Source organism: Mytilus galloprovincialis, chromosome 8 (assembly GCF_965363235.1).
Source record: "Mytilus galloprovincialis chromosome 8, xbMytGall1.hap1.1, whole genome shotgun sequence".
Classification (NCBI taxonomy): Eukaryota; Metazoa; Mollusca; class Bivalvia; order Mytilida; family Mytilidae; genus Mytilus; species Mytilus galloprovincialis.
In genome coordinates, this window is record NC_134845.1 from 48,530,442 (window position 1) to 48,549,724 (window position 19,283).

The 19,283-nt window shown below is 31.6% G+C and overlaps 1 protein-coding gene across 6 annotated transcripts; it reads right to left on the reverse strand.

Moving 5' to 3' along the window:
- Positions 1-543: 543 nt before the first annotated feature.
- LOC143042104 (mothers against decapentaplegic homolog 1-like) lies at positions 544-19,226 on the reverse strand. 6 transcript variants are annotated; one of them, XM_076214353.1, is made up of 6 exons: positions 19,068-19,226; positions 8,641-9,064; positions 4,843-5,043; positions 4,028-4,159; positions 3,058-3,282; positions 544-2,252 (listed from the first exon to the last, which is right to left on the reverse strand). In XM_076214353.1, exons 2-6 carry the CDS (start codon positions 9,053-9,055, stop codon positions 1,852-1,854), a joined length of 1,374 nt encoding a protein of 457 aa, XP_076070468.1. In that variant the 5' UTR covers positions 9,056-9,064; positions 19,068-19,226; the 3' UTR covers positions 544-1,851. The 6 variants fall into 6 exon arrangements, with proteins under 6 accessions (XP_076070468.1, XP_076070469.1, XP_076070472.1 ...); XM_076214354.1 differs by having other exon boundaries at positions 19,060-19,223; XM_076214357.1 differs by lacking the exon at positions 19,068-19,226 and adding an exon at positions 10,953-11,184.
- Positions 19,227-19,283: the final 57 nt, after the last annotated feature.

A 19,283-nucleotide genomic window follows, 5' to 3' on the forward strand; every position in this document is an offset into this window, starting at 1 on the left:
TCTCATTAAAAATCAAAGATTACGACAAGCGCTGGATTCTTTGACCATTAAAAGGCCATTAAATGAGGTTTTGACAAGAAAAAATTATTACAATATGTTATTTGACCAATATTTATTAATTAATTAAAAAAAAAAAAAAAAAAAAAAATTGTGTCACGTCTCCTTTAATGTGTAATCCTGAAAAGCACAGATGGATCATAAATTTAAACTGCACTTTTTACTGCATTTGCAAACAAGGTTTTACATTAAGTTTTATAAAAGATTTAGCCATTGTAAATATCTAACTTAAATTGATCACAATAGGTGTCTGGGATTTCTCAGATAGATCTTAATGAATCATTTATTAATTATCTCCCCTTATTTCTGTGAAAGATATTTTATCAATTCTCAAATGATGTTGTATAAAATCTAAATACTTTCCCCTATCAGCGATGAGAGGAATCAAACTTTATTCAATGTGATTTTGCAGCATACCACAATTGTTTGAAAAGGATAAGCCTTGAATTATAATAAAATCTAATTTCCAAGGACGTTTTTCTCTACTCCCCCTCCCCCACCCATTAAAGAAATATATTTTCTCTAGTCAATAAATCCTATCCAGATCCTCAGCTATTGGTTAACATTTTAATGATAAAAATACATGTTCAAAATGGAAATTTTTATAATCAAGAATGTTTTCACTGCTTAGCAGTTTTAATATAAGCAAAATAAAAGTGTATGATAACGAAATGCTGTTAACGATAACAAAACCTCTAGTTTTCCTTGCTGTACTTTGTACTATAATTATTATACGTAAAACTTTCAAAATCATACATACAAGCATTTTATGTACATGCACAAAAACCCTTTCTCAATCATATTTAAATTAAAAAGAAAAAAGAACAAAAACAAAAGTACACATAAATGACGTATAAAAAGCATAAAAATATTGCAAAATGGGTTGTTCAAAAAACGAGATTGACTTTGTGAAATATGAATAAATGCATATATAACACATGATTGCTGCAAAATGTTTTTGATCATACATATAATGTATAAACATAAAAATAGACCAAAAGATCATATGTAACCAGTACGAAAACTGATTCAAACTTTTCACTTATCGGTTTTATATTTGGTGTTAATTTTGCTTTAGAAATATCAAACAGAAATACTTGTACCAAAAATACATGAGGATGCTAAGCATTTTCATTATTTGTAATATTTCATACTGAAACACTAACCATCTCAATTTGGTTAGATCTACTATTATTAAAGTAGCGTTCATATAATTTGAAATATTTGTAGTAAAGTGTTAACAATTATGTAAGTTCTTTGGGTTTCTTAATGACCCTTTTCTAAAGTCCTTTACAACAGAAACTATAAATGTGTGAACCAAATTTCTTGACTGTGGTAATGTTTTAGCATTAATCAGAGATGATATGGTGTTGAAATGAACTGTATTCTTTCAATACTTTTGTATGCAACATAAAGTCACCTCTATGAAAGCTTTTCATCTATCAAAGCAATGTCTTGGATTATGCCTATATAGATTAAATTAGGTTTAAATAGAACTTGCATTGATGACAATTCGAAACAGGTTTACACAATAATGGTTTTTGTTCTAAAAATATGTAAATATTCTGGTTAGTTGATGAAGTCTTTGACAAACTGCATGGTTTATGTTCAGTTCAAAAGTTAGGTTTCATCAAACATCCTTCACATATTAAAATGGTCTGGAATCATATTAAGTTTTTTTACACAAACAAATTTGACCAATTTCTTAACATTTCAATTAATACAATAATTCAATTTCTACTACCCTATTATGACCTTTGCACTTTAATGAGATTGCTAGTCAAATGACTTTTATTATGATACAGATGAGATTGGATTATGTGGCGAGCCCATTTGTGTAAGGACTTTATCTAACCATTGTAAAGGTCCATTTAAATGAATTTCAATCCAACATGGAGTACTGGTCACATCTTGTCGATGGTACTCGGCTCCCCATCCTTTAACGAAGCTCATACGAATAGTACACATTTTAGTAAGTTCATATACAGCTTCAAAACCATGGTTAACTGACTGACTTAGAAGTGCTGCGAATTCTTGGTTGTTGAAGATTTTCAGACTACATCCCGGGGGGATTTTACACACGGTGGTAGGATGAAAACCGTGGTGATAATTACAGTTACGGCTCTGTACAAATATGCTGCTGTCACTTAAACATTCGGCAAAAACCTCACCGCCAACATAATAAAGATGTACACCTGAAAAAAAAAAAAAAAAAAAAAATTTCATAAGAAATATAAGTAATTTTTGACAATATTTTTTTCACATTTGATTCATAATCATTCCTGGATTTCAGGTGTTAATGTCAACCACTTATTTATTTTCATCAGGTTTGTATTGGGAAGTAATTCAAAACATTAAGGTAAGTATATATAATAAGGTTTAACCCAGCTACATTCTGTATGTGCCTTTACCAAGCCAAGAGCAAGTAAATCAATGGTTGTAATAGGTTGATAGGTTGCTGTTTGTAATAACTCAAGGCCATGCACCTTATTGCAGAATCTATGCAGCTTGACCTTTTGACATCATTCAACAATCACTTTTCCATTTAGGCCTCAGATATTTCTGATTGTGATGACAAATTTTGACAGGAACCTTTGTGATGTCCAGCAATGACTAATATATAACAATAAGGTGTATTGGTTCCTGTTTTTGTTGTTGTACATTTTCTCATGTCATGGCCTTTTATAGGTGACTATCTACTGAGGTATATGTTTTACTCATTATCATTGCTGTACTGTAACCTATAGTTGTGTACACCCAAATCGTTTGGAAATTGTCTCATTAGCATCAAACATCATGTTCTTAAACTGCAATATTTCGTACCATTTTTTAAACACCTTTAACCCTCTTGTCACTTTATTTTATAATTAATACCAGGAAATTGTGGTAAAAGATTCCTACTTCAACATTTGATCTGCAAAATTTATTGAATTTCATACAGTAAATATTTTGTAATTGAGCTATCTCGCAGAAAATAAAAAGACACAAACAAGGCCATACCTTTACTTATATGACGTCTAGTATTTTCTATAGTTGAATTTCTGTTGACATTAGACAAGAGACCTAGACAGAATCGGTCAGCATTATTTGACGGGTCAGTGAATCCGTCCACTACAATACTGGTCTGTGAAGCATGGAATGCCTCTCCTACTCTGTTGTTTAGTTCATAGTACACTATAGAGCACCAGTACTGGGGTTCCTGGTAAGTCACAGGCTGTAAGTCCACTGAAATTATAAATGCTGATTTGTTACCAAATATATGAAATGTACAGAAATGATCAATCAATGTTAATTATAACCAAATGTATGAAGTTTGCCAAAGAATTTAAAGTTTGGCACAGTATAAACTATAACAATTAGTTTAGTAACGTTTTAACTGTTACTAAGTTGTTAATGTTTTACGATATTGTGTAATCACATATTTTTTGCTTATTATCTCTGCAAGTGTACTGTACTTATAACTGTTGTCTACAAAGCATAATAATTACAAAACTAAAATTCAAACTACCTTCAATTGAACAAGATACTGTGTATTTTCTTAGTCCATTGGTACATCTGGATGATTCAATAAACTATAACAAGCTGTTTAAGCAGAATGTAAGATGAACATTGAAAACTTTACTTAATAAAAATAACAGTGTGTGTTGATAGGTTATTAGGTTTTCTGTGAGTTTTGTATACTGTTTGTTTGTGCTTGTCTTTTTTGCAATGGTGTTGTTATTTCTTATTCACTTATGAGTTCAATAATTCCTCTTGTTTATTTTTCATCCTTTTTTAACATCAGCGATAACAGCATGGACAGAAAAAGACATGTGAAAAACTCAACATGACTTGTGTTATAATCAATTATTTTATTCTATTTTGTATGGACAAGAACAAGAGTTGCATATTCTGACTTTCCATTTTTTGGGGTTAATTCAGACCTTAAAGCATAGAAACTTTTTATTAATTAATTTACAACAATATATACCTCCCGAAGGCATGGTATCCATTGGAGTAGGTGGTGGTCGTCGTGTACCATGTTGTAGGTTTACAGTTTGTTGACTATGTGGATTATGCGAGTTGTCATCGTGTGGTTGGTAAGCAGGAGGAGGAGTGCCAGCTGTAATAGTATATAATATAATGTTAAAATATTCATTGACAAATGTAAGGTTAAGATATTCGTTTATAAATGTAAAGTTAAAGTACTCATAGTTGAAAACAAAGTTGAACATTAGGTTAAAATATTCATTCATGAAATGTAAGGTGAAGATATTCGTTTATAAATGTAAAGTTAAAGTACTCATAGTTGAAAACAAAGTTGAACATTAGGTTAAAATATTATAATTGTTAAATGCATTTTTATATTAGGTTAAAATATTCATTCATGAATGTAAGGTTAAAATATTTGTTCAGAAATGTAAAATAGAACAGCTACTGAGATAATGTAATCTAACTAATTTTCATGATTTTTGAATGTAGGAAAATAATGCAAATATAAATTCATGTATTGCATTTTTATGTATTATATAGTGTGTCAAATGCATTTACCTCAAATATTTCAATTTTATATCTATAACAGAAATTTATGCAAATCTTTGGTGATAATATACATTGTGTAAATGTTTCTTAACATTTGGTTGTAGTGTTAGCATAGTAAAGTAAGTGTGGTAACAACAAATTCAGCAACTCGTTTTCATTTATTAAGGGACATAACTTGAGAAATGCCACCCAAATTTGAACTTGGTCTGTGTACCTAGGAAACCATAAGGGTTTCTTATGGTTTCCTGGTCCAGAACTACATACCTGGTAAACCATATGGACTGCCTGGTCCAGAACTAGCAGGAGAATGTGGTCCCTGTTGTGACTGTTGGTGGAAGCCATTAGGATCAAAGCTAACATTCTGTGGCATAGAAGGTTCCGGTGACTGTTGGAAAGGTGGTAAGGACGACTGGCCTGGACCGGATGGGTACTCGCTATACCTTGGGACTAACACTGGGGGTAGCACTGAAAAATGAAAACAAAGATTGCTAATTAAACTCATTTACATTTTATTATTTTAATAATATTTACCAACATTTTTGTCATATCATTAATCACTGTTATTATAATTATCACCCTTTCTGATACAATGGAAATCTTTATTCTTGACAACCAATATTTTGCAAAGAATGCAGTTGTTGTATTTTGAAATAGAAATAATAGTCAACCAATATTTTGCAAAGAATGCAGTTGTTGTATTTTGAAATAGAAATAATAGTCAACCAATATGTTGCAAAGAATGCAGTTGTTGTATTCTGAAATAGAAATAATAGTCAACCAATATTTTGCAAAGAATGCAGTTGTAATGTTGTATTTTGAAATAGAAATAATAGTTAACCAATATTTTGCAAAGAATGCAGTTGTTGTATTTTGAAATAGAAATAATAGTCAACCAATATTTTGCAAAGAATGCAGTTGTTGTATTTTGAAATAGAAATAATAGTCAACCAATATTTTGCAAAGAATGCAGTTGTTGTATTTTGAAATAGAAATAATAGTCAACCAATATTTTGCAAAGAATGCAGTTGTTGTATTTTGAAATAGAAATAATAGTCAACCAATATTTTGCAAAGAATGCAGTTGTTGTATTTTGAAATAGAAATAATAGTCAACCAATATTTTGCAAAGAATGCAGTTGTTGTATTTTGAAATAGAAATAATAGTCAACCAATATTTTGCAAAGAATGCAGTTGTTGTATTTTGAAATAGAAATAATAGTCAACCAAGTCCCACATGGAACAATCAACTCTGAACTATTTCGATTATCTGAGGTTGGAGTTTTCCAAGATTGTGAGTTACATAATGATAATGTTTTCTGCTTTCATTTTCAACTTTGTATGTTCAGGTGGAAGATGCATTTGCATCTTAACATTCCAATTTTGTTTCAAAATAATTTTACTACATACTGGCCAATAATGTCATTATCAGATAATCTTGTACATGTAAATCTGTTCACTTACAATGAAACTTTGCAACCCAAATTTTTAAAGTAATATCAGATAAGACCTTGAAAATGTATGTACATATATGCTACATGTATTTATTTCTGTACTCAATGACGTCTATAAAACTAAAAAAATTTAAATTAACTGATCATGTGGATTTTACAGTTTTCCTAATTGTTCAAATCTTATTTCACCTGCCAAGTATTTACATCAAACAGAAAGACCCATGTGTTTCTATATGAAAATTAACTTTCTGATCAATATTTTAATGCAATATTGAAGAATTTATCACAAACATATATCTGTTGTCATTCAAATCTTCAAAGGACGTGCTGTCAGTAAACAGAAACTATCAATTTACAACATGAACAACTTATTTATTTTTTGACAAAATTCCTAGCTCTAGGTTACAGTTAAAAGGCATTAATAACCTAGATCCAATATATGTCTTGATGTATAATTTTTTTTTTTTGAAAATCTGCGTAGGCACCTGTATGTTTAAGTTTAATGAGTACAAGTTATATAACAATTTATAACACTGTAATCCAATAGCTTGAGTTTATTAAAAAATAAATTACCCAAATCAAATCAATAATCTTCCAATATGTTATATCATCTTGATTAAAGATATTTAACAAAATCAGATAGACCTGTGGGGTATCAGTTCACAAATATCAGTTTATCGTTAAGTTGTTGTGCTGACTATCGTTTTAACATGTACAGAAAGTATCAGACCATTTGTAGTTCTTTGAAAATTTTATAGAAAACACATCTAAAGCATGTTAAAATTACAGTAACTGAATCAACGTATCATATTTTTATAATAAATATATATATTTCATCTTTTTCAAACAATTTCATTAAGAATTAGCTTTCACCATTTGATATGCCAAGATATGTATAAATTTACGGAAGTAAAAATCTGATCAAAAGTGTAATTTGTAGCAATTTTTAAAGGTGGATCCAAGATTTGATGTTGGGGTGCTGAAAATATCAGGTTTGGGGTCAATAGGGGACCATACATGTATTTTGAAAAAAGAATTGACTAATTTATTTTCACATCACATATTTTTCACTCTAAAGTGTTGGGTCATGTGATTCCATGCCTATTTATAATTTTAAATTAATTTTCCACTCAACTATGAAGCCCTAATATACTGCATACATGTACATGATGTACTTGATCTAAAATATTTGTACTCAGTTTTTTTTTTAGATAAAAGTTATCTGAAAACAGCATTCCCTGTCATAGAAATCTCATGCCAAATTTTCGGTTCTAAATACATGCACATGTGTGTATTGATTGTGCACCTATTTGTTTCTTCTAATATCTCTAATTAATCTGATACACCTTACTAACACCTGACATATGCTATAAATTGATAACACACGGTTTTTAATTACGAAAATTTATATATCGCCCGATAGTATACACAAATTTTTAACCAAAATTTATAAATCAAATTAATATCTTACGAAATTAATACCTCTTAAAAGCAGGTGAGAAGTCACATGTACGATTGTGAATAATTTCAGCCTATTATGATTCATGTACGTATCAATTTTCAAGCATATCAGTTTAACTACGTATATGCATGTCTGTAACAAATATTTCACATTTGTGAATAAAAAGAGAGTTAAGTGCATCTGTACATGTATTAAGGTGTTTAAAACATGTAATGTTAAAACATATCTGTAACAACATGTCATGTTAATACATCTCTAACTTTTAAGTTCATTCAAACTTGTATGAATCTTTTTTTTATGAACATGACAAAACCAAAAATTGAACCAATTTTTATCATGTTAAGGGCTTAAAAATTACATTTCAAGGATGTTCTTGTGGTACAATATAAGTTATATGGTTCGCTACTGACCCCGTACGGATCCATAGAGGGTTAGTTAAATCCAGAGGGGGTGAGGCCGGAGGCCGAGTCCCCTATGAATTTTATTCACCCTCTATGGATCCGTAGGGGGTCAGTAGTTAACCGTTTAACGAATTTATCGGACGCTGGACTTTTTCTACGGCGTTTTGTTGAAAAATAAACAATGAAACACAACAACATTAATAGATGACGTCGCCATTAACGCGTCATGAACCCCATATGAAACCTACTAACCCCATACGGTCTCATAGGGGTCACCACGTGACGGCATTTAACCAATCACAACATGATAATTCATCTGTGGTCCGATAACTGTATATGTATGGGCAACACCTCAAATGTTTATATTTTTTTCTTCATTATTTTTACTATGAAGATTTAACTGACATAACGACATTATTACCTTTGGTTTAGGATATTGAAATTATTGTTCTTTCTTAGCTGAACTCTTAGTCTTTAATATCTAAAGAAACACTGGGAACCTGAATCACTCACCTTGCAAAAATATGTCATGTTGACTTTTACCTTTTACGAATGAAATTCTTTTTATTTTTTCTTGAAACAAATTTATATCAAATCAGTGTAATCTTTGCATAATTTGCAAATTTTATGTCATGTTTCTGATCAAGGGCCTGCCCTTCATGGGACAGATGGACTGAGTGCAAATCCATAGTCCCCTGTGACTTCATCGGTAGGGGACTAATAATTGACCTTATAAAATGATGTCTTACCTGGACTTTCTACTCGTTTATAATGGTAAGGATTAATACACACTTCCTTCTGTTTAGCACTAAATGGAAAATCACAACATTCTAAGGGCTTCAGTTCGTGGTGGCTCTGTAGATCAGGCCATCGCCATACACGGCAGTATATAACATGTGGCAGTCCTTTTCTGTGAGATACTTGGAGTCTACCATCTAAAGAACGTGGAATGGTCACACATTTACTTGATTGTCCTGGGCAGCTTAAAGCTTTTTCTAGATCCTCGAGAGCCCCTTTCTTTTTCTTTAGTTTTTTGACAAGAGAATCTACAGCTTTTTCTGCCCATTTTTCTTCTTCATCTCCTTGTTTCCATCCTAATAGTCTTTTTACAGCAGGACTTGTGAAGGAGAATAAACTATTTAGACTGGATATAGGGGAGGACATCCCTCAAATCTGAAACGATAAATCAAATGTAGTATTTTAAAATACATGTAGGACAATAAAATTAATTTCTAAGGGTTTTTGGGAACTAATCCCCACAAAATGTCCACTTCAATTCAATATTTTCATTTAAAAGACAGGCATAAATGAAATACACTTAATCAAACAGTGTGGCATACATGTAGATTCATAACATAGAATACTTAAAATACATACATTGTGACTTTTTGCAGAAGCAGATGAGTCATTTTTTTCTCTCATTTCTATCAAACTACATGTGCTAATCTAAATAATAGAAGATGTCAGGCATATTATCAGGAGTGATGCAGCAACCCAAAAACCTTAAACATCTAAAGTAATCTGTAGTTAAGTGTCTTAAACAGAAGATGAATATCTAAACAAAATGTCAACCTTACCTTATAAAAATTATGAAGAAATTTTTATCGGAACAGAAACACACCAAACAACAATATTCTATTGCAGTTTCTTTTGTCAATCCCTTCACTTAGTATGCTGAACACATCTTAGTAATACTGAGAAAAGTGTACATTGTGAAATGTTATACTGCAGTTCAAAGTCAGGGGGCACCTGTTGTGTATTACATCAAAACATTCAGGTGTACGTTACATGATGTATGTTACAGGTGCACAACTATTATTAAACAGAACTTGACCTAAACATTACTCCATCTACAGGATATTGTAATTGAAACATTTAATCACACCACTTCTCACTTTCAGGCTAGTTTAACAATTCAAAATTTAAACTTCGCAATTTGATTTCTTGGAGGGGTTTCTATTTTTAAAGGGGCGAGGTGGAATTAATAAAATCATGAACCTTTTAGGGGTGTGTGGTGGTTATAAAAATAATCTTAAATCGCGTAAAAATACATAAACTGAGCCCTGACTTTTTAAATTGTTTTCAGGCTTGTAAAATTCTACTCTACAAGCCAACAGAAACCAAAGTTCTAAAATTTTCAAATATTGAGCATCAGCCTTGTGGACTGAAAAGTTTATCGCAAAGCCTTGGAAGTATATATCTGCAAGATATCAGTTTTTCTTTTAATCCCCCATCGGATAACACAAACACTTATAAAGACTTCTAAAGTTGAGATTAAAGCCAGACTATCAGAGAGTCATGACCCCAAATAACCCTCCACAGAGTCATCCTGGCTATGGGCCTGTAATATGGCACATTATTCCTAAGCTTGAAATAAAACATTAGACCTGTACTAACTCTGGTTAATGGTAAATGCACAAAAGACTATCTGTACTCTAACACAACATGACCCTATAGTTGACAATTTTATTACTGTTTTACATCAGTGTCACAAATCTGACAAAACGTTCTATATTTAAAACCAACTAGGTCAACAAAACTGTTAACAGACAAATGACATAATATGAGGCCTAAAAAACAAAACAAGTTACTAATAACTAAATGCACTTACAAATTCAAAATATTTCTGTAAAAGTTTTAAAATAAAGGTAAACAAATTAAATTAAAAAGAATATGTTTTAATACAAAATTTAAACTTGTCAACTTCATCATGTTCAGATGAGAAATAAAACTTTTAATAAGAATAAGAATAAGACTAAGAATATTTTATTTCCAATTAAAGGGCCCTATAAAGAGCTTTCATGACATTACATACAAGTACGTAAAATTAGACATAAATTAATACTTTCCATAGAGAAGACTATGTTGTCCATTAATAAATACAAAATTAAAAAGATTGAAAACAAAAATGAGCTATTCAACTAAAATATTTTTTTTCTCTGTTGACGGGGAGACATAAATATTCATGAATATGATGAATATATTTATATAATCACGATAATATATAAACATGTACATTTTATATGAAAACAATGAAAAGTTACCTATATACAATGCTTACATAAATATTATACACTTTAACAAACAACTTTAAGTCAGCTTACTTTTAGTGAAAATAATCCATAGAATTAACAAACAAATATAATTCTACATTATATAAATCAGTCAGCAATGAAAGAAACTACTCATGGAAAGATAAAATCCTTTTGGTGTGTGGTTTCCCTTCAGGGTAATAACACATAAATAAAATATCATGTTTAAAATTTTATTGCCTTCTGCTGACTGTACTATTAAACAATAAAAGCAGAAAAAACAATTTACATGCAAGACAGAAAATTTATGTTACGTTTGTTATCTATACAGGTATTCAAGAATTGAGACGAACCTTATTTAATTGCCACTCTACCTTAACCATGAAAATGGGGATGACATAATAAATTTACCAACAATCAAGAAAGTCTTTACACTGATAAAATTTTGATAGATTATTTCACTGTTGAACAAACATATAATGTTCAAGTCAATTAGTACCTATAAGTCTAGACACAGGGGCTCACTATAAACTTTTATGGGATTAAAGGGAAGAAGCTGCCTTATATAGAGATAAAAATATCATAATTTTCATATAAAAATTTTAAATAATTTGAAAAGATTTTTTTATTGAAAAATATAGGTTTATTGCTTTTAGTTACAGAATATTGATTGTTACTGATTGCACTTTTTATCCTTATTTTACATGTTCTGTGGTTAATGCACCAGAGTAAAAACTTACTCAACCATGATTTGACAAATTTCGTGACAATGTTTATAAACTTTCAGGTCATACAGTACTTCATATATTAGGACAATTAACAGAGTGCAATTGATGATTATAAATATTGGGGACAAAAAAAAAATCAACATGGTTGAAATTTCAAACAAATAAAATAGGTATCAAATAATAAATGTCCGCCCATGATTTTTTATTGTTTACCATAACTTTGGAAAACAGTTTTGATTTATTCATTATAAACAAATCTATATATAAACATTGATACAAAGACTTTTTGTAACAGTGTCTACTTGGACCTTGATAAATTACATCTAGTTTGTTGATGAAAACAAAGTACATTGTACTTAGTGTTAGCACTTATTGCTGATACATGTATTTGTATTGTCAGCAAATACTTTCTTAAATGGTGCTTTTTGTAAATTTATTTATGAAATAACAGCTGTTGTTTAATCAGAGTGTTATATCTATTTGTGATTTTAATTGCACTTAAAATATATGGCCATGGGGTTCCATGGATTTTCTTAGTAAATATTTAGGTTACTTATTTATCATTCCTATGGATTTCGAAGAAAATTTTCCAAAGTTTTGAGCAATTGTTTTTGAAAATCTCCAGTCTGTTAGGTGTACCGTAAATAAATTGCTTCGCTGAGTACAGCTTGATACGACCTCAAAGGTCGAACCCTGAACAGTTGGGGCAAGTATGGACACAACATTCAAGCTTGATACAGCTCTGAATTTGGATTGGGATTAAATAGTTGACACAGCATAGGTTTCTGACATAGAATGAATGTGGTCTAAAAACTTAAAAATTTTAAAATGGACATTTACCTTTTATGGTCCCAATATCCAAAATCTAAATACATGGTTAGATTCAGCATATCAAAGAACCACAAGAATTCAATTTTTGATGAAATCAAATTAAATTCAATTTATGATCCTTTAGACCTCAATGTGGACCGATTTGATAACTGTGCCCATATACAACAAGAGGCTGTCAGAGTGACAGATAACAGGATTTCTTTACATTTATTTATGTCCTGGCATTTTTCAATATCACAAGAACCATAACTGATGAACGGTGAAAGTGAAAATTATCAATATCAAATTTGACCTCAGACATTTCGTAATCAGTAACAACATATTAAAATTTAAAAAGCTTTGGTTGAACGGTTCATGAGTTAATACACAGACACGATTGGTCACACCATTTTTCAATCTTTCAAAAACCCTAACTCCTAAACGGTAAAAGTCAAAATCGTCATTATTGAACTTAACTTCATTTTGTCAACAGTAACAACATCTTAAAATTTTAAAAATTTGAACAGTTTATGAGTAAATGCATGGACACGACTGGAAAGCAATTTTTCAATATTTCAAGAACCATAACTCCTGAAGGGTAAAAGTCAAAATCGTCATAAGTGAACTTGACCTCCATTTTGTCATCAGTAACAACATACTAAAATTTAAAAAGCTTTGGTTGAACCGTTCATGAGTAAATGCACGGACACGACTGGAAACACCATTTTTCAATCTTTCAAGAACCAGAACTCCTGAAGGGTAAAAGTTAAAATCATCATAAGTGAACTTGAACTCCATTTTGTTGTCAGTAACAACATATCAAAATTTTAAAAGCTTTGGTTGAACGCTTCATGAATAAATGCACGGACAACATTTGGCTGCCACACGCCCGGTCGCCCAACCGACCGCCTGCCATACATCTCCAAATCAATAACCGACATTTTTGTCACAAAAATCGGGTTAAAATTTAAGTACAGGTTCAGATTATCATATCAAAGAACCCCAATAATTCAATTTTTTGGATGAAATCAAACAAAGTTTAATTTTGGACCCTTTTGGCCCCTAATTTCTAAACTGTAAAAATGGGAACAAAACTCCAAAAATCAATCTCAACCTTTCTTTTGTGGCCATAAACCTTGTGTTTAAATTTTATAGATTTCTATTAACTTATATCAAAGTTATTTTGCGAAAAACCAAAAAAATGCTTATTATTCCTAAACTGTTTGGACCAAAACTCCCAAAAATGAAAATCAATCCCAACCTTCCTTTTGTTGTCATAAACGGTGTGTTTAAATTTCATGTATTGCTCTTTACTTATAACCAAATGTCTTCAGAAGATGTGATACCAATATACGATCATACATGTAGCTGGACAGTCTCCCGACTCTGATCCATAGATTGCACAAATATTTCAATGGCGGACAAGAAAACTTTACAAAAACTAAACAATGTTTGGCATGCAATTTGGAAAGGAATATGACGTTTATAAAGCAATAAATGAATAACAAATTTACTTCAGGGTCTCTGTAAAGTGAGAAATAAAATGCTTCACTGAGCGCAGCCTGATAAAGTGATATGACCGCAGAGGTTGAGCCCTGAACAGTTGGGGTTGGACACAATATTCAAGCTTGATACTGTCTGATTTTGGATTGTGATCTAAATGTATAATTTTTTACATAATTTAAGTTTCTGACAAAAAAAACAAATGTCAAGATCTTACAAATCTATTGTGCAATACAGTGCAATTAAAGATTTCTTCTTGAAACTTTTCAAAAACTTGAAATTTGAAAATTAAAAAAAAAAAATGTCAGGTGCTTTAATAATTGACAGTTTTGAGTTTTGCTCATTTTTGATGGCCGTATAGTGACCTATCATTGCTAACATCCACTTGGACTCTAGTGAATAGTTGTCTCAATGGCAATCATACCACATTTCAGGCCTCAATTCTGCTCATTAAATGTCTTTCCCCCCTTAAAATAACGTTTAAAATTTAGTTTTTACCTTCCAACCTGCTCTGTCAAACTAATGCTTTCAGTAAGCTGACAAATCCCCTCATGTGAACCCCTTCTCTGTTTCAGTTGAAGAATCAAAGATTATGACTCTAGACTTTAATCTATCATTGGCGGCGGAGATAAAGGCAAAAAAAAAAATCCGAACTCATGCATCAATATTTTTTTATGAGTTCTACATAGGAAATAAGTAACCATTTGTAACATCACAAAGATTACATGCAATATTTAATTTACAAAATATACGATAAGGACATCAACTGTCAAAGCTAGGCAATAATATAGACAAAAATGATAAAAATGTGTTCCTCAAAATACAGATTTTGTTCCGTTTCCTTGTGTTTCTTTTCATTTCTCCATGTTTCCTTTTGTTTCGCTCAGTTTCGTTTCTGTTCTGTTTCTCACTTTACAGGGACCTTTTACTTAGGCAACTTTCACCACGTTTAAATGTAGTAACAGGCTTATTATGCCAAAATTAAGAACGATTTCGAGTAATGCGGAAGTGATAAATATTGTCTACATGAAATAACATGGAACTAGCTTTAGTCAGTCGCCATTCTATCAGTGAAAACAAAACACCATGATCAGATCTCAATCCAGATAATGGCAAGGCTAAAGGGCACATGGCGTCAAATTTTTCAGAAGAAAAAGGGCATGGTGTCCATTAATAAGGCATGACATTGCGCTATTTTAAATTGTTTTAGATAAAACACTATCACTTTAAGCCAACTATGGTAGTATCTATCTACATGTATGTTCAGTGGACCATGAAATTTGGGTCAAATCTCTAATTTGGCATATCATTGGGAACATGTGTACTAAATTTCAAGTTTATTGGACTTCAACTTCAACAAAAACTACCTTGACCAAAACTTTATCCTGAAGACAGACTGATGGACACACAGAACGAAAAAACATAATGCCCTGGTTATTTAATGCCCATAAATGAGGTTGCAGTGGCGGATCCAGAACTTTTCCTAAGGGGGGGCCCGCTCCAGTCATGCTTCAATGATTCCCTATATAATCAACCAAATTTTTTCCACGAAAGGGGGGGGGCCCGGGCCCCCCTGGATCCGCCTAGGCATAAAAATACAGAGCTCCGAGGGGCCCGGCCCCCCCTGGATCCGCCTATGCATAAAAATACAGAGCTCCGAGAAAACTTCAAAACAGAAAGTCTGTAACCGAATGGCAAAAGCTCAAGCTAATGGATTATGATAACAACTGTCATATTCTTAACTATAAAGTACAGGCATTTTCTTATGTAGAAAATGGTACACTAAACTTGGTTCTATAGCTAGCAAAATTACATAAAATTAACACACTATATTTTGGGAATCAGTACCCTACCTACCCTATTTTTTTCAAAGATGTACATGTAATAGAAAACACACATATTATTTTTTTTTGCCCCAGACAGAAAAAAATAGAGAGCCCTTGTTTTTTAATTTATTTTTTCTTCTACCTCCTTTTTTTTCTTCTTGCATCTTATAATGGTTTTGAAAGACATTGAATATTCAGTGCCATCACACTTTTAGCCAAAATATTTAGTAAGAGTTATTGTCGTAATACTGTTTTTCTTGTCTTCAACAGTAAAATAAACAATACCCCCTTGCATTGGAAATCCTAAGTCCTCCAACAAAGAAAATATGATTCACAGGTCAAGGTTTTGTTCTAACTTTGTTATATTACTTGTAATGAATAAGACTGTTTCTAAGAGACTGTCAAATATTAAAAAATCTTTTATTCCAAAGTAATTAGGATTTAGACCAAAATAAAAAAGAAGCAATCATATTTTTGGGAGGCCTAAATTAGCAATTTACCCCATGTTGGTACATTTGTAGCTACATGTGTATATATATCATGTACATGTATATAAGATCATATAACATGTATAAGGAGCAGCACCATTTAAAAGATTATTTTAATAACTGGATATACTCCTGTTCTGATTGTGACCAAGTGCTAAGTTTGTCCAGAAGTTTTAGAGAAGAATTTTGTAAACATTAACAGATGTCACAACTATGATGGATGCAAGTGATGAGAAAAAATACCATACCCCCTTCTGTCTTTAGAAGTTCAATGATTGTTCCCTAAACATTTTCCATCTGAACTTATTATTTCATTTTAGACAAAAACTATATGTTAATGTAGCCTATGACATTCATCCTGAACATACATGTATTTATCAAAGTTGTACAAAATGGAACATGTAAAATTTGTTTGTGTATAGTTAACACGTGTTTGGTTAATTTTTGTAAGGTCGGTTCGATTAGGATATTGAGTTCATGCACAAGTGAACTCATGTGGTTTAAAGTCATTCCAGCCATTGCAGTCAAAGTGTACAGTAGCATTTTGCAAAGTAAATAATATTATTAATCATATTATTTATTTTCAGATTTGTGGACCACAAGTATGGGGAAACCAGCACAAGCTGCTTAATAGCTATATATTTATATGAACTTTCAACAAGAGTATACTCATATTTATAATAAAATGTGCACTTGTCTCTGCAAGTGGCGTCTCCCATGTAAGAGTTTGTGGTTATTTGATAAATATTTAATGTTCGTTTGAGTTTATGAATTAGAATTTAAATGAAATATTTGCCACTGGACGTTAAGCAACCAACAACCAAATATATATATATATATATATGTAGTAGGACATTGTCTTGGTATAAAGCTGGCATTTAAGGTAGGGCCTTCCTCATATTACACAAGAGTGCACACACTGAAATGTCTCGCCTTCTTTACTAATCCTTGATACTATCTTGATAGACCTAAATATAAAGCTTTATTACAACTGTCACATAAACTCAACATTAACCAAGAAAATGAAACATTGATTAATGAACCATGAAAATGAGGTCAAGGTCAGATGAACCATGCCAGGCAGACATGTACAGCTAACAATTCTTCATTACAACAAATATAGTTGACTTATTGCTTATAAATAAAGAAAAACAGACCAAAACACAAACACTTAAAACTTAGCAATGGACCGTGAAAATGAGGTCAAGGTCAAATAAAACCTGTGTAACCAACATATAGATCATAAAATATTTCCATTACACCAAATATAGTTGACCTAATGCATAAAGTATTAGAAAAATAGACCAAAACTAAAAAACTTAACTTTGACCACTGAACCATGAAAATGAGGTCAAGGTCAGATGACACCTGTCAGCTAGACATGTACACCTTACAATCATTCCCTACATCAATTATAGTAGACCTATTGCATATAGTATAAGAAAAACAGACCAAAACACAAAAACTTAACTATAACCACTGAACCATGAAAATGAGGTCAAGGTCAGATGACACCTGCCAGTTGGACATGTACACCTTACAGTCCTTCCATACAACGAATATACTAGCCCTATTGCTTATAGTATCTGAGATATGGACTTGACCACCAAAACTTAACCTTGTTCACTGATCCATGAAATGAGGTCGAGGTCAAGTGAAACCGGTCTGACAGGCATGAGGACCTTGCAAGGTACGCACATACCAAATATAGTTGTCCAATTACTTATAATAAGAGAGAATTTAACATTACAAAAAATCTGAACTTTTTTTTCAAGTAGTCACTGAACCATGAAAATGAGGTCAAGGACATTGGACATGTGACTGACGGAAAGTTCGTAACATGAGGCATCTATATACAAAGTATGAAGCATCCAGGTCTTCTACCTTCTAAAATATAAAGCTTTTAAGAAGTGAGCTAACACCGCCGCCGCCGCCGCCGCCGCCGCCGTAGCCGCCGCCGCCGGATCACTATCCCTATGTCGAGCTTTCTGCAACAAAAGTTGCAGGCTCGACAAAAAATGTAGGACTTAAGTGATTAAAATGGTGACATTGTGGCAGATTCTTGGGTCAAGTGCTGCAGATCCGAAACAAGGATAAGGTCTATTATGTGTTTTGGTATTACATAGTTTTTATTTGATGTAAGTTTTTACATAAATAAATTTTTATTTACAATTTTATCAATACATGTTTTTTTGTTATTTTTAAGTAGTTCACAAGATCACATCACATGTATATCTAAAATAGATCACAAGAGACATATAAAGTATATCATTTATGTAAATTACATGAGGTATATTTCTAGGTGTCAACTAATCATACCAACTAAAAATAATCTATGTATTTCTTTTACTTAACAGCCAAAAAAAAATATGCCAAAAAAAACCTAAACACTTAGAACTGCATCTGTCTTTCACTTTCAGTACTGTTCCAGACCTTATGCTTCTTCATTGTAAAGGAATGTCACATATTAAACAAAACAAATCAAAAGTGTGTATTGCAATAAATCATGGCCTAGTAAAGAAGAAAGCAAAAAATAAACAAAGTCAAAGGTCTCAAACAGGCCCCAGTTCCCTTATTTTTGGAAACTGAAGAACTTGTCATTCATCTAATGAACAAGAAACACTGACATGTCTACAGAATCTCTTTTAGATGTTATATAACAAATCAATAAAGTTTGTTAAAACTGTTATTTCAATACAAATGAAATTTAATTCTTATTTTGGACAACGTGTGGAGCTAGACAAACTGTGTTGACACATTCACAAACGTTAAGATAATTACATTTCTACCTTTTGATGTGTTCGCTGTCCAGCCAATCAACAATTAACGCCTTCAGTTAATTATTGGTCATTAATTAATCGATCAATTTGGAAGTGTGTTGAGATAATTGCATACAAATTTCCACTGTACTGTGTATGGCGACAGAATGACTGAGAGCCGAATCACTCAAATACAATCCTTTGAATTAATGCTCATCCGGAAGTAACCTCTCATTTCCCATAATT

Bases quoted from the DNA above. Each gene is read 5' to 3' on its own strand.
- LOC143042104 (XM_076214353.1), bottom strand. From the start codon at position 9,055: ATGTCCTCCCCTATATCCAGTCTAAATAGTTTATTCTCCTTCACAAGT. The intron at 5,044-8,640 runs GTAAGACATCAT...TTCATTTTTCAG, and splicing joins TAAACGAGTAGAAAGTCCAG to TGCTACCCCCAGTGTTAGTC. The intron at 3,283-4,027 runs GTATATATTGTT...TTATAATTTCAG, and splicing joins GGATACCATGCCTTCGGGAG to TGGACTTACAGCCTGTGACT.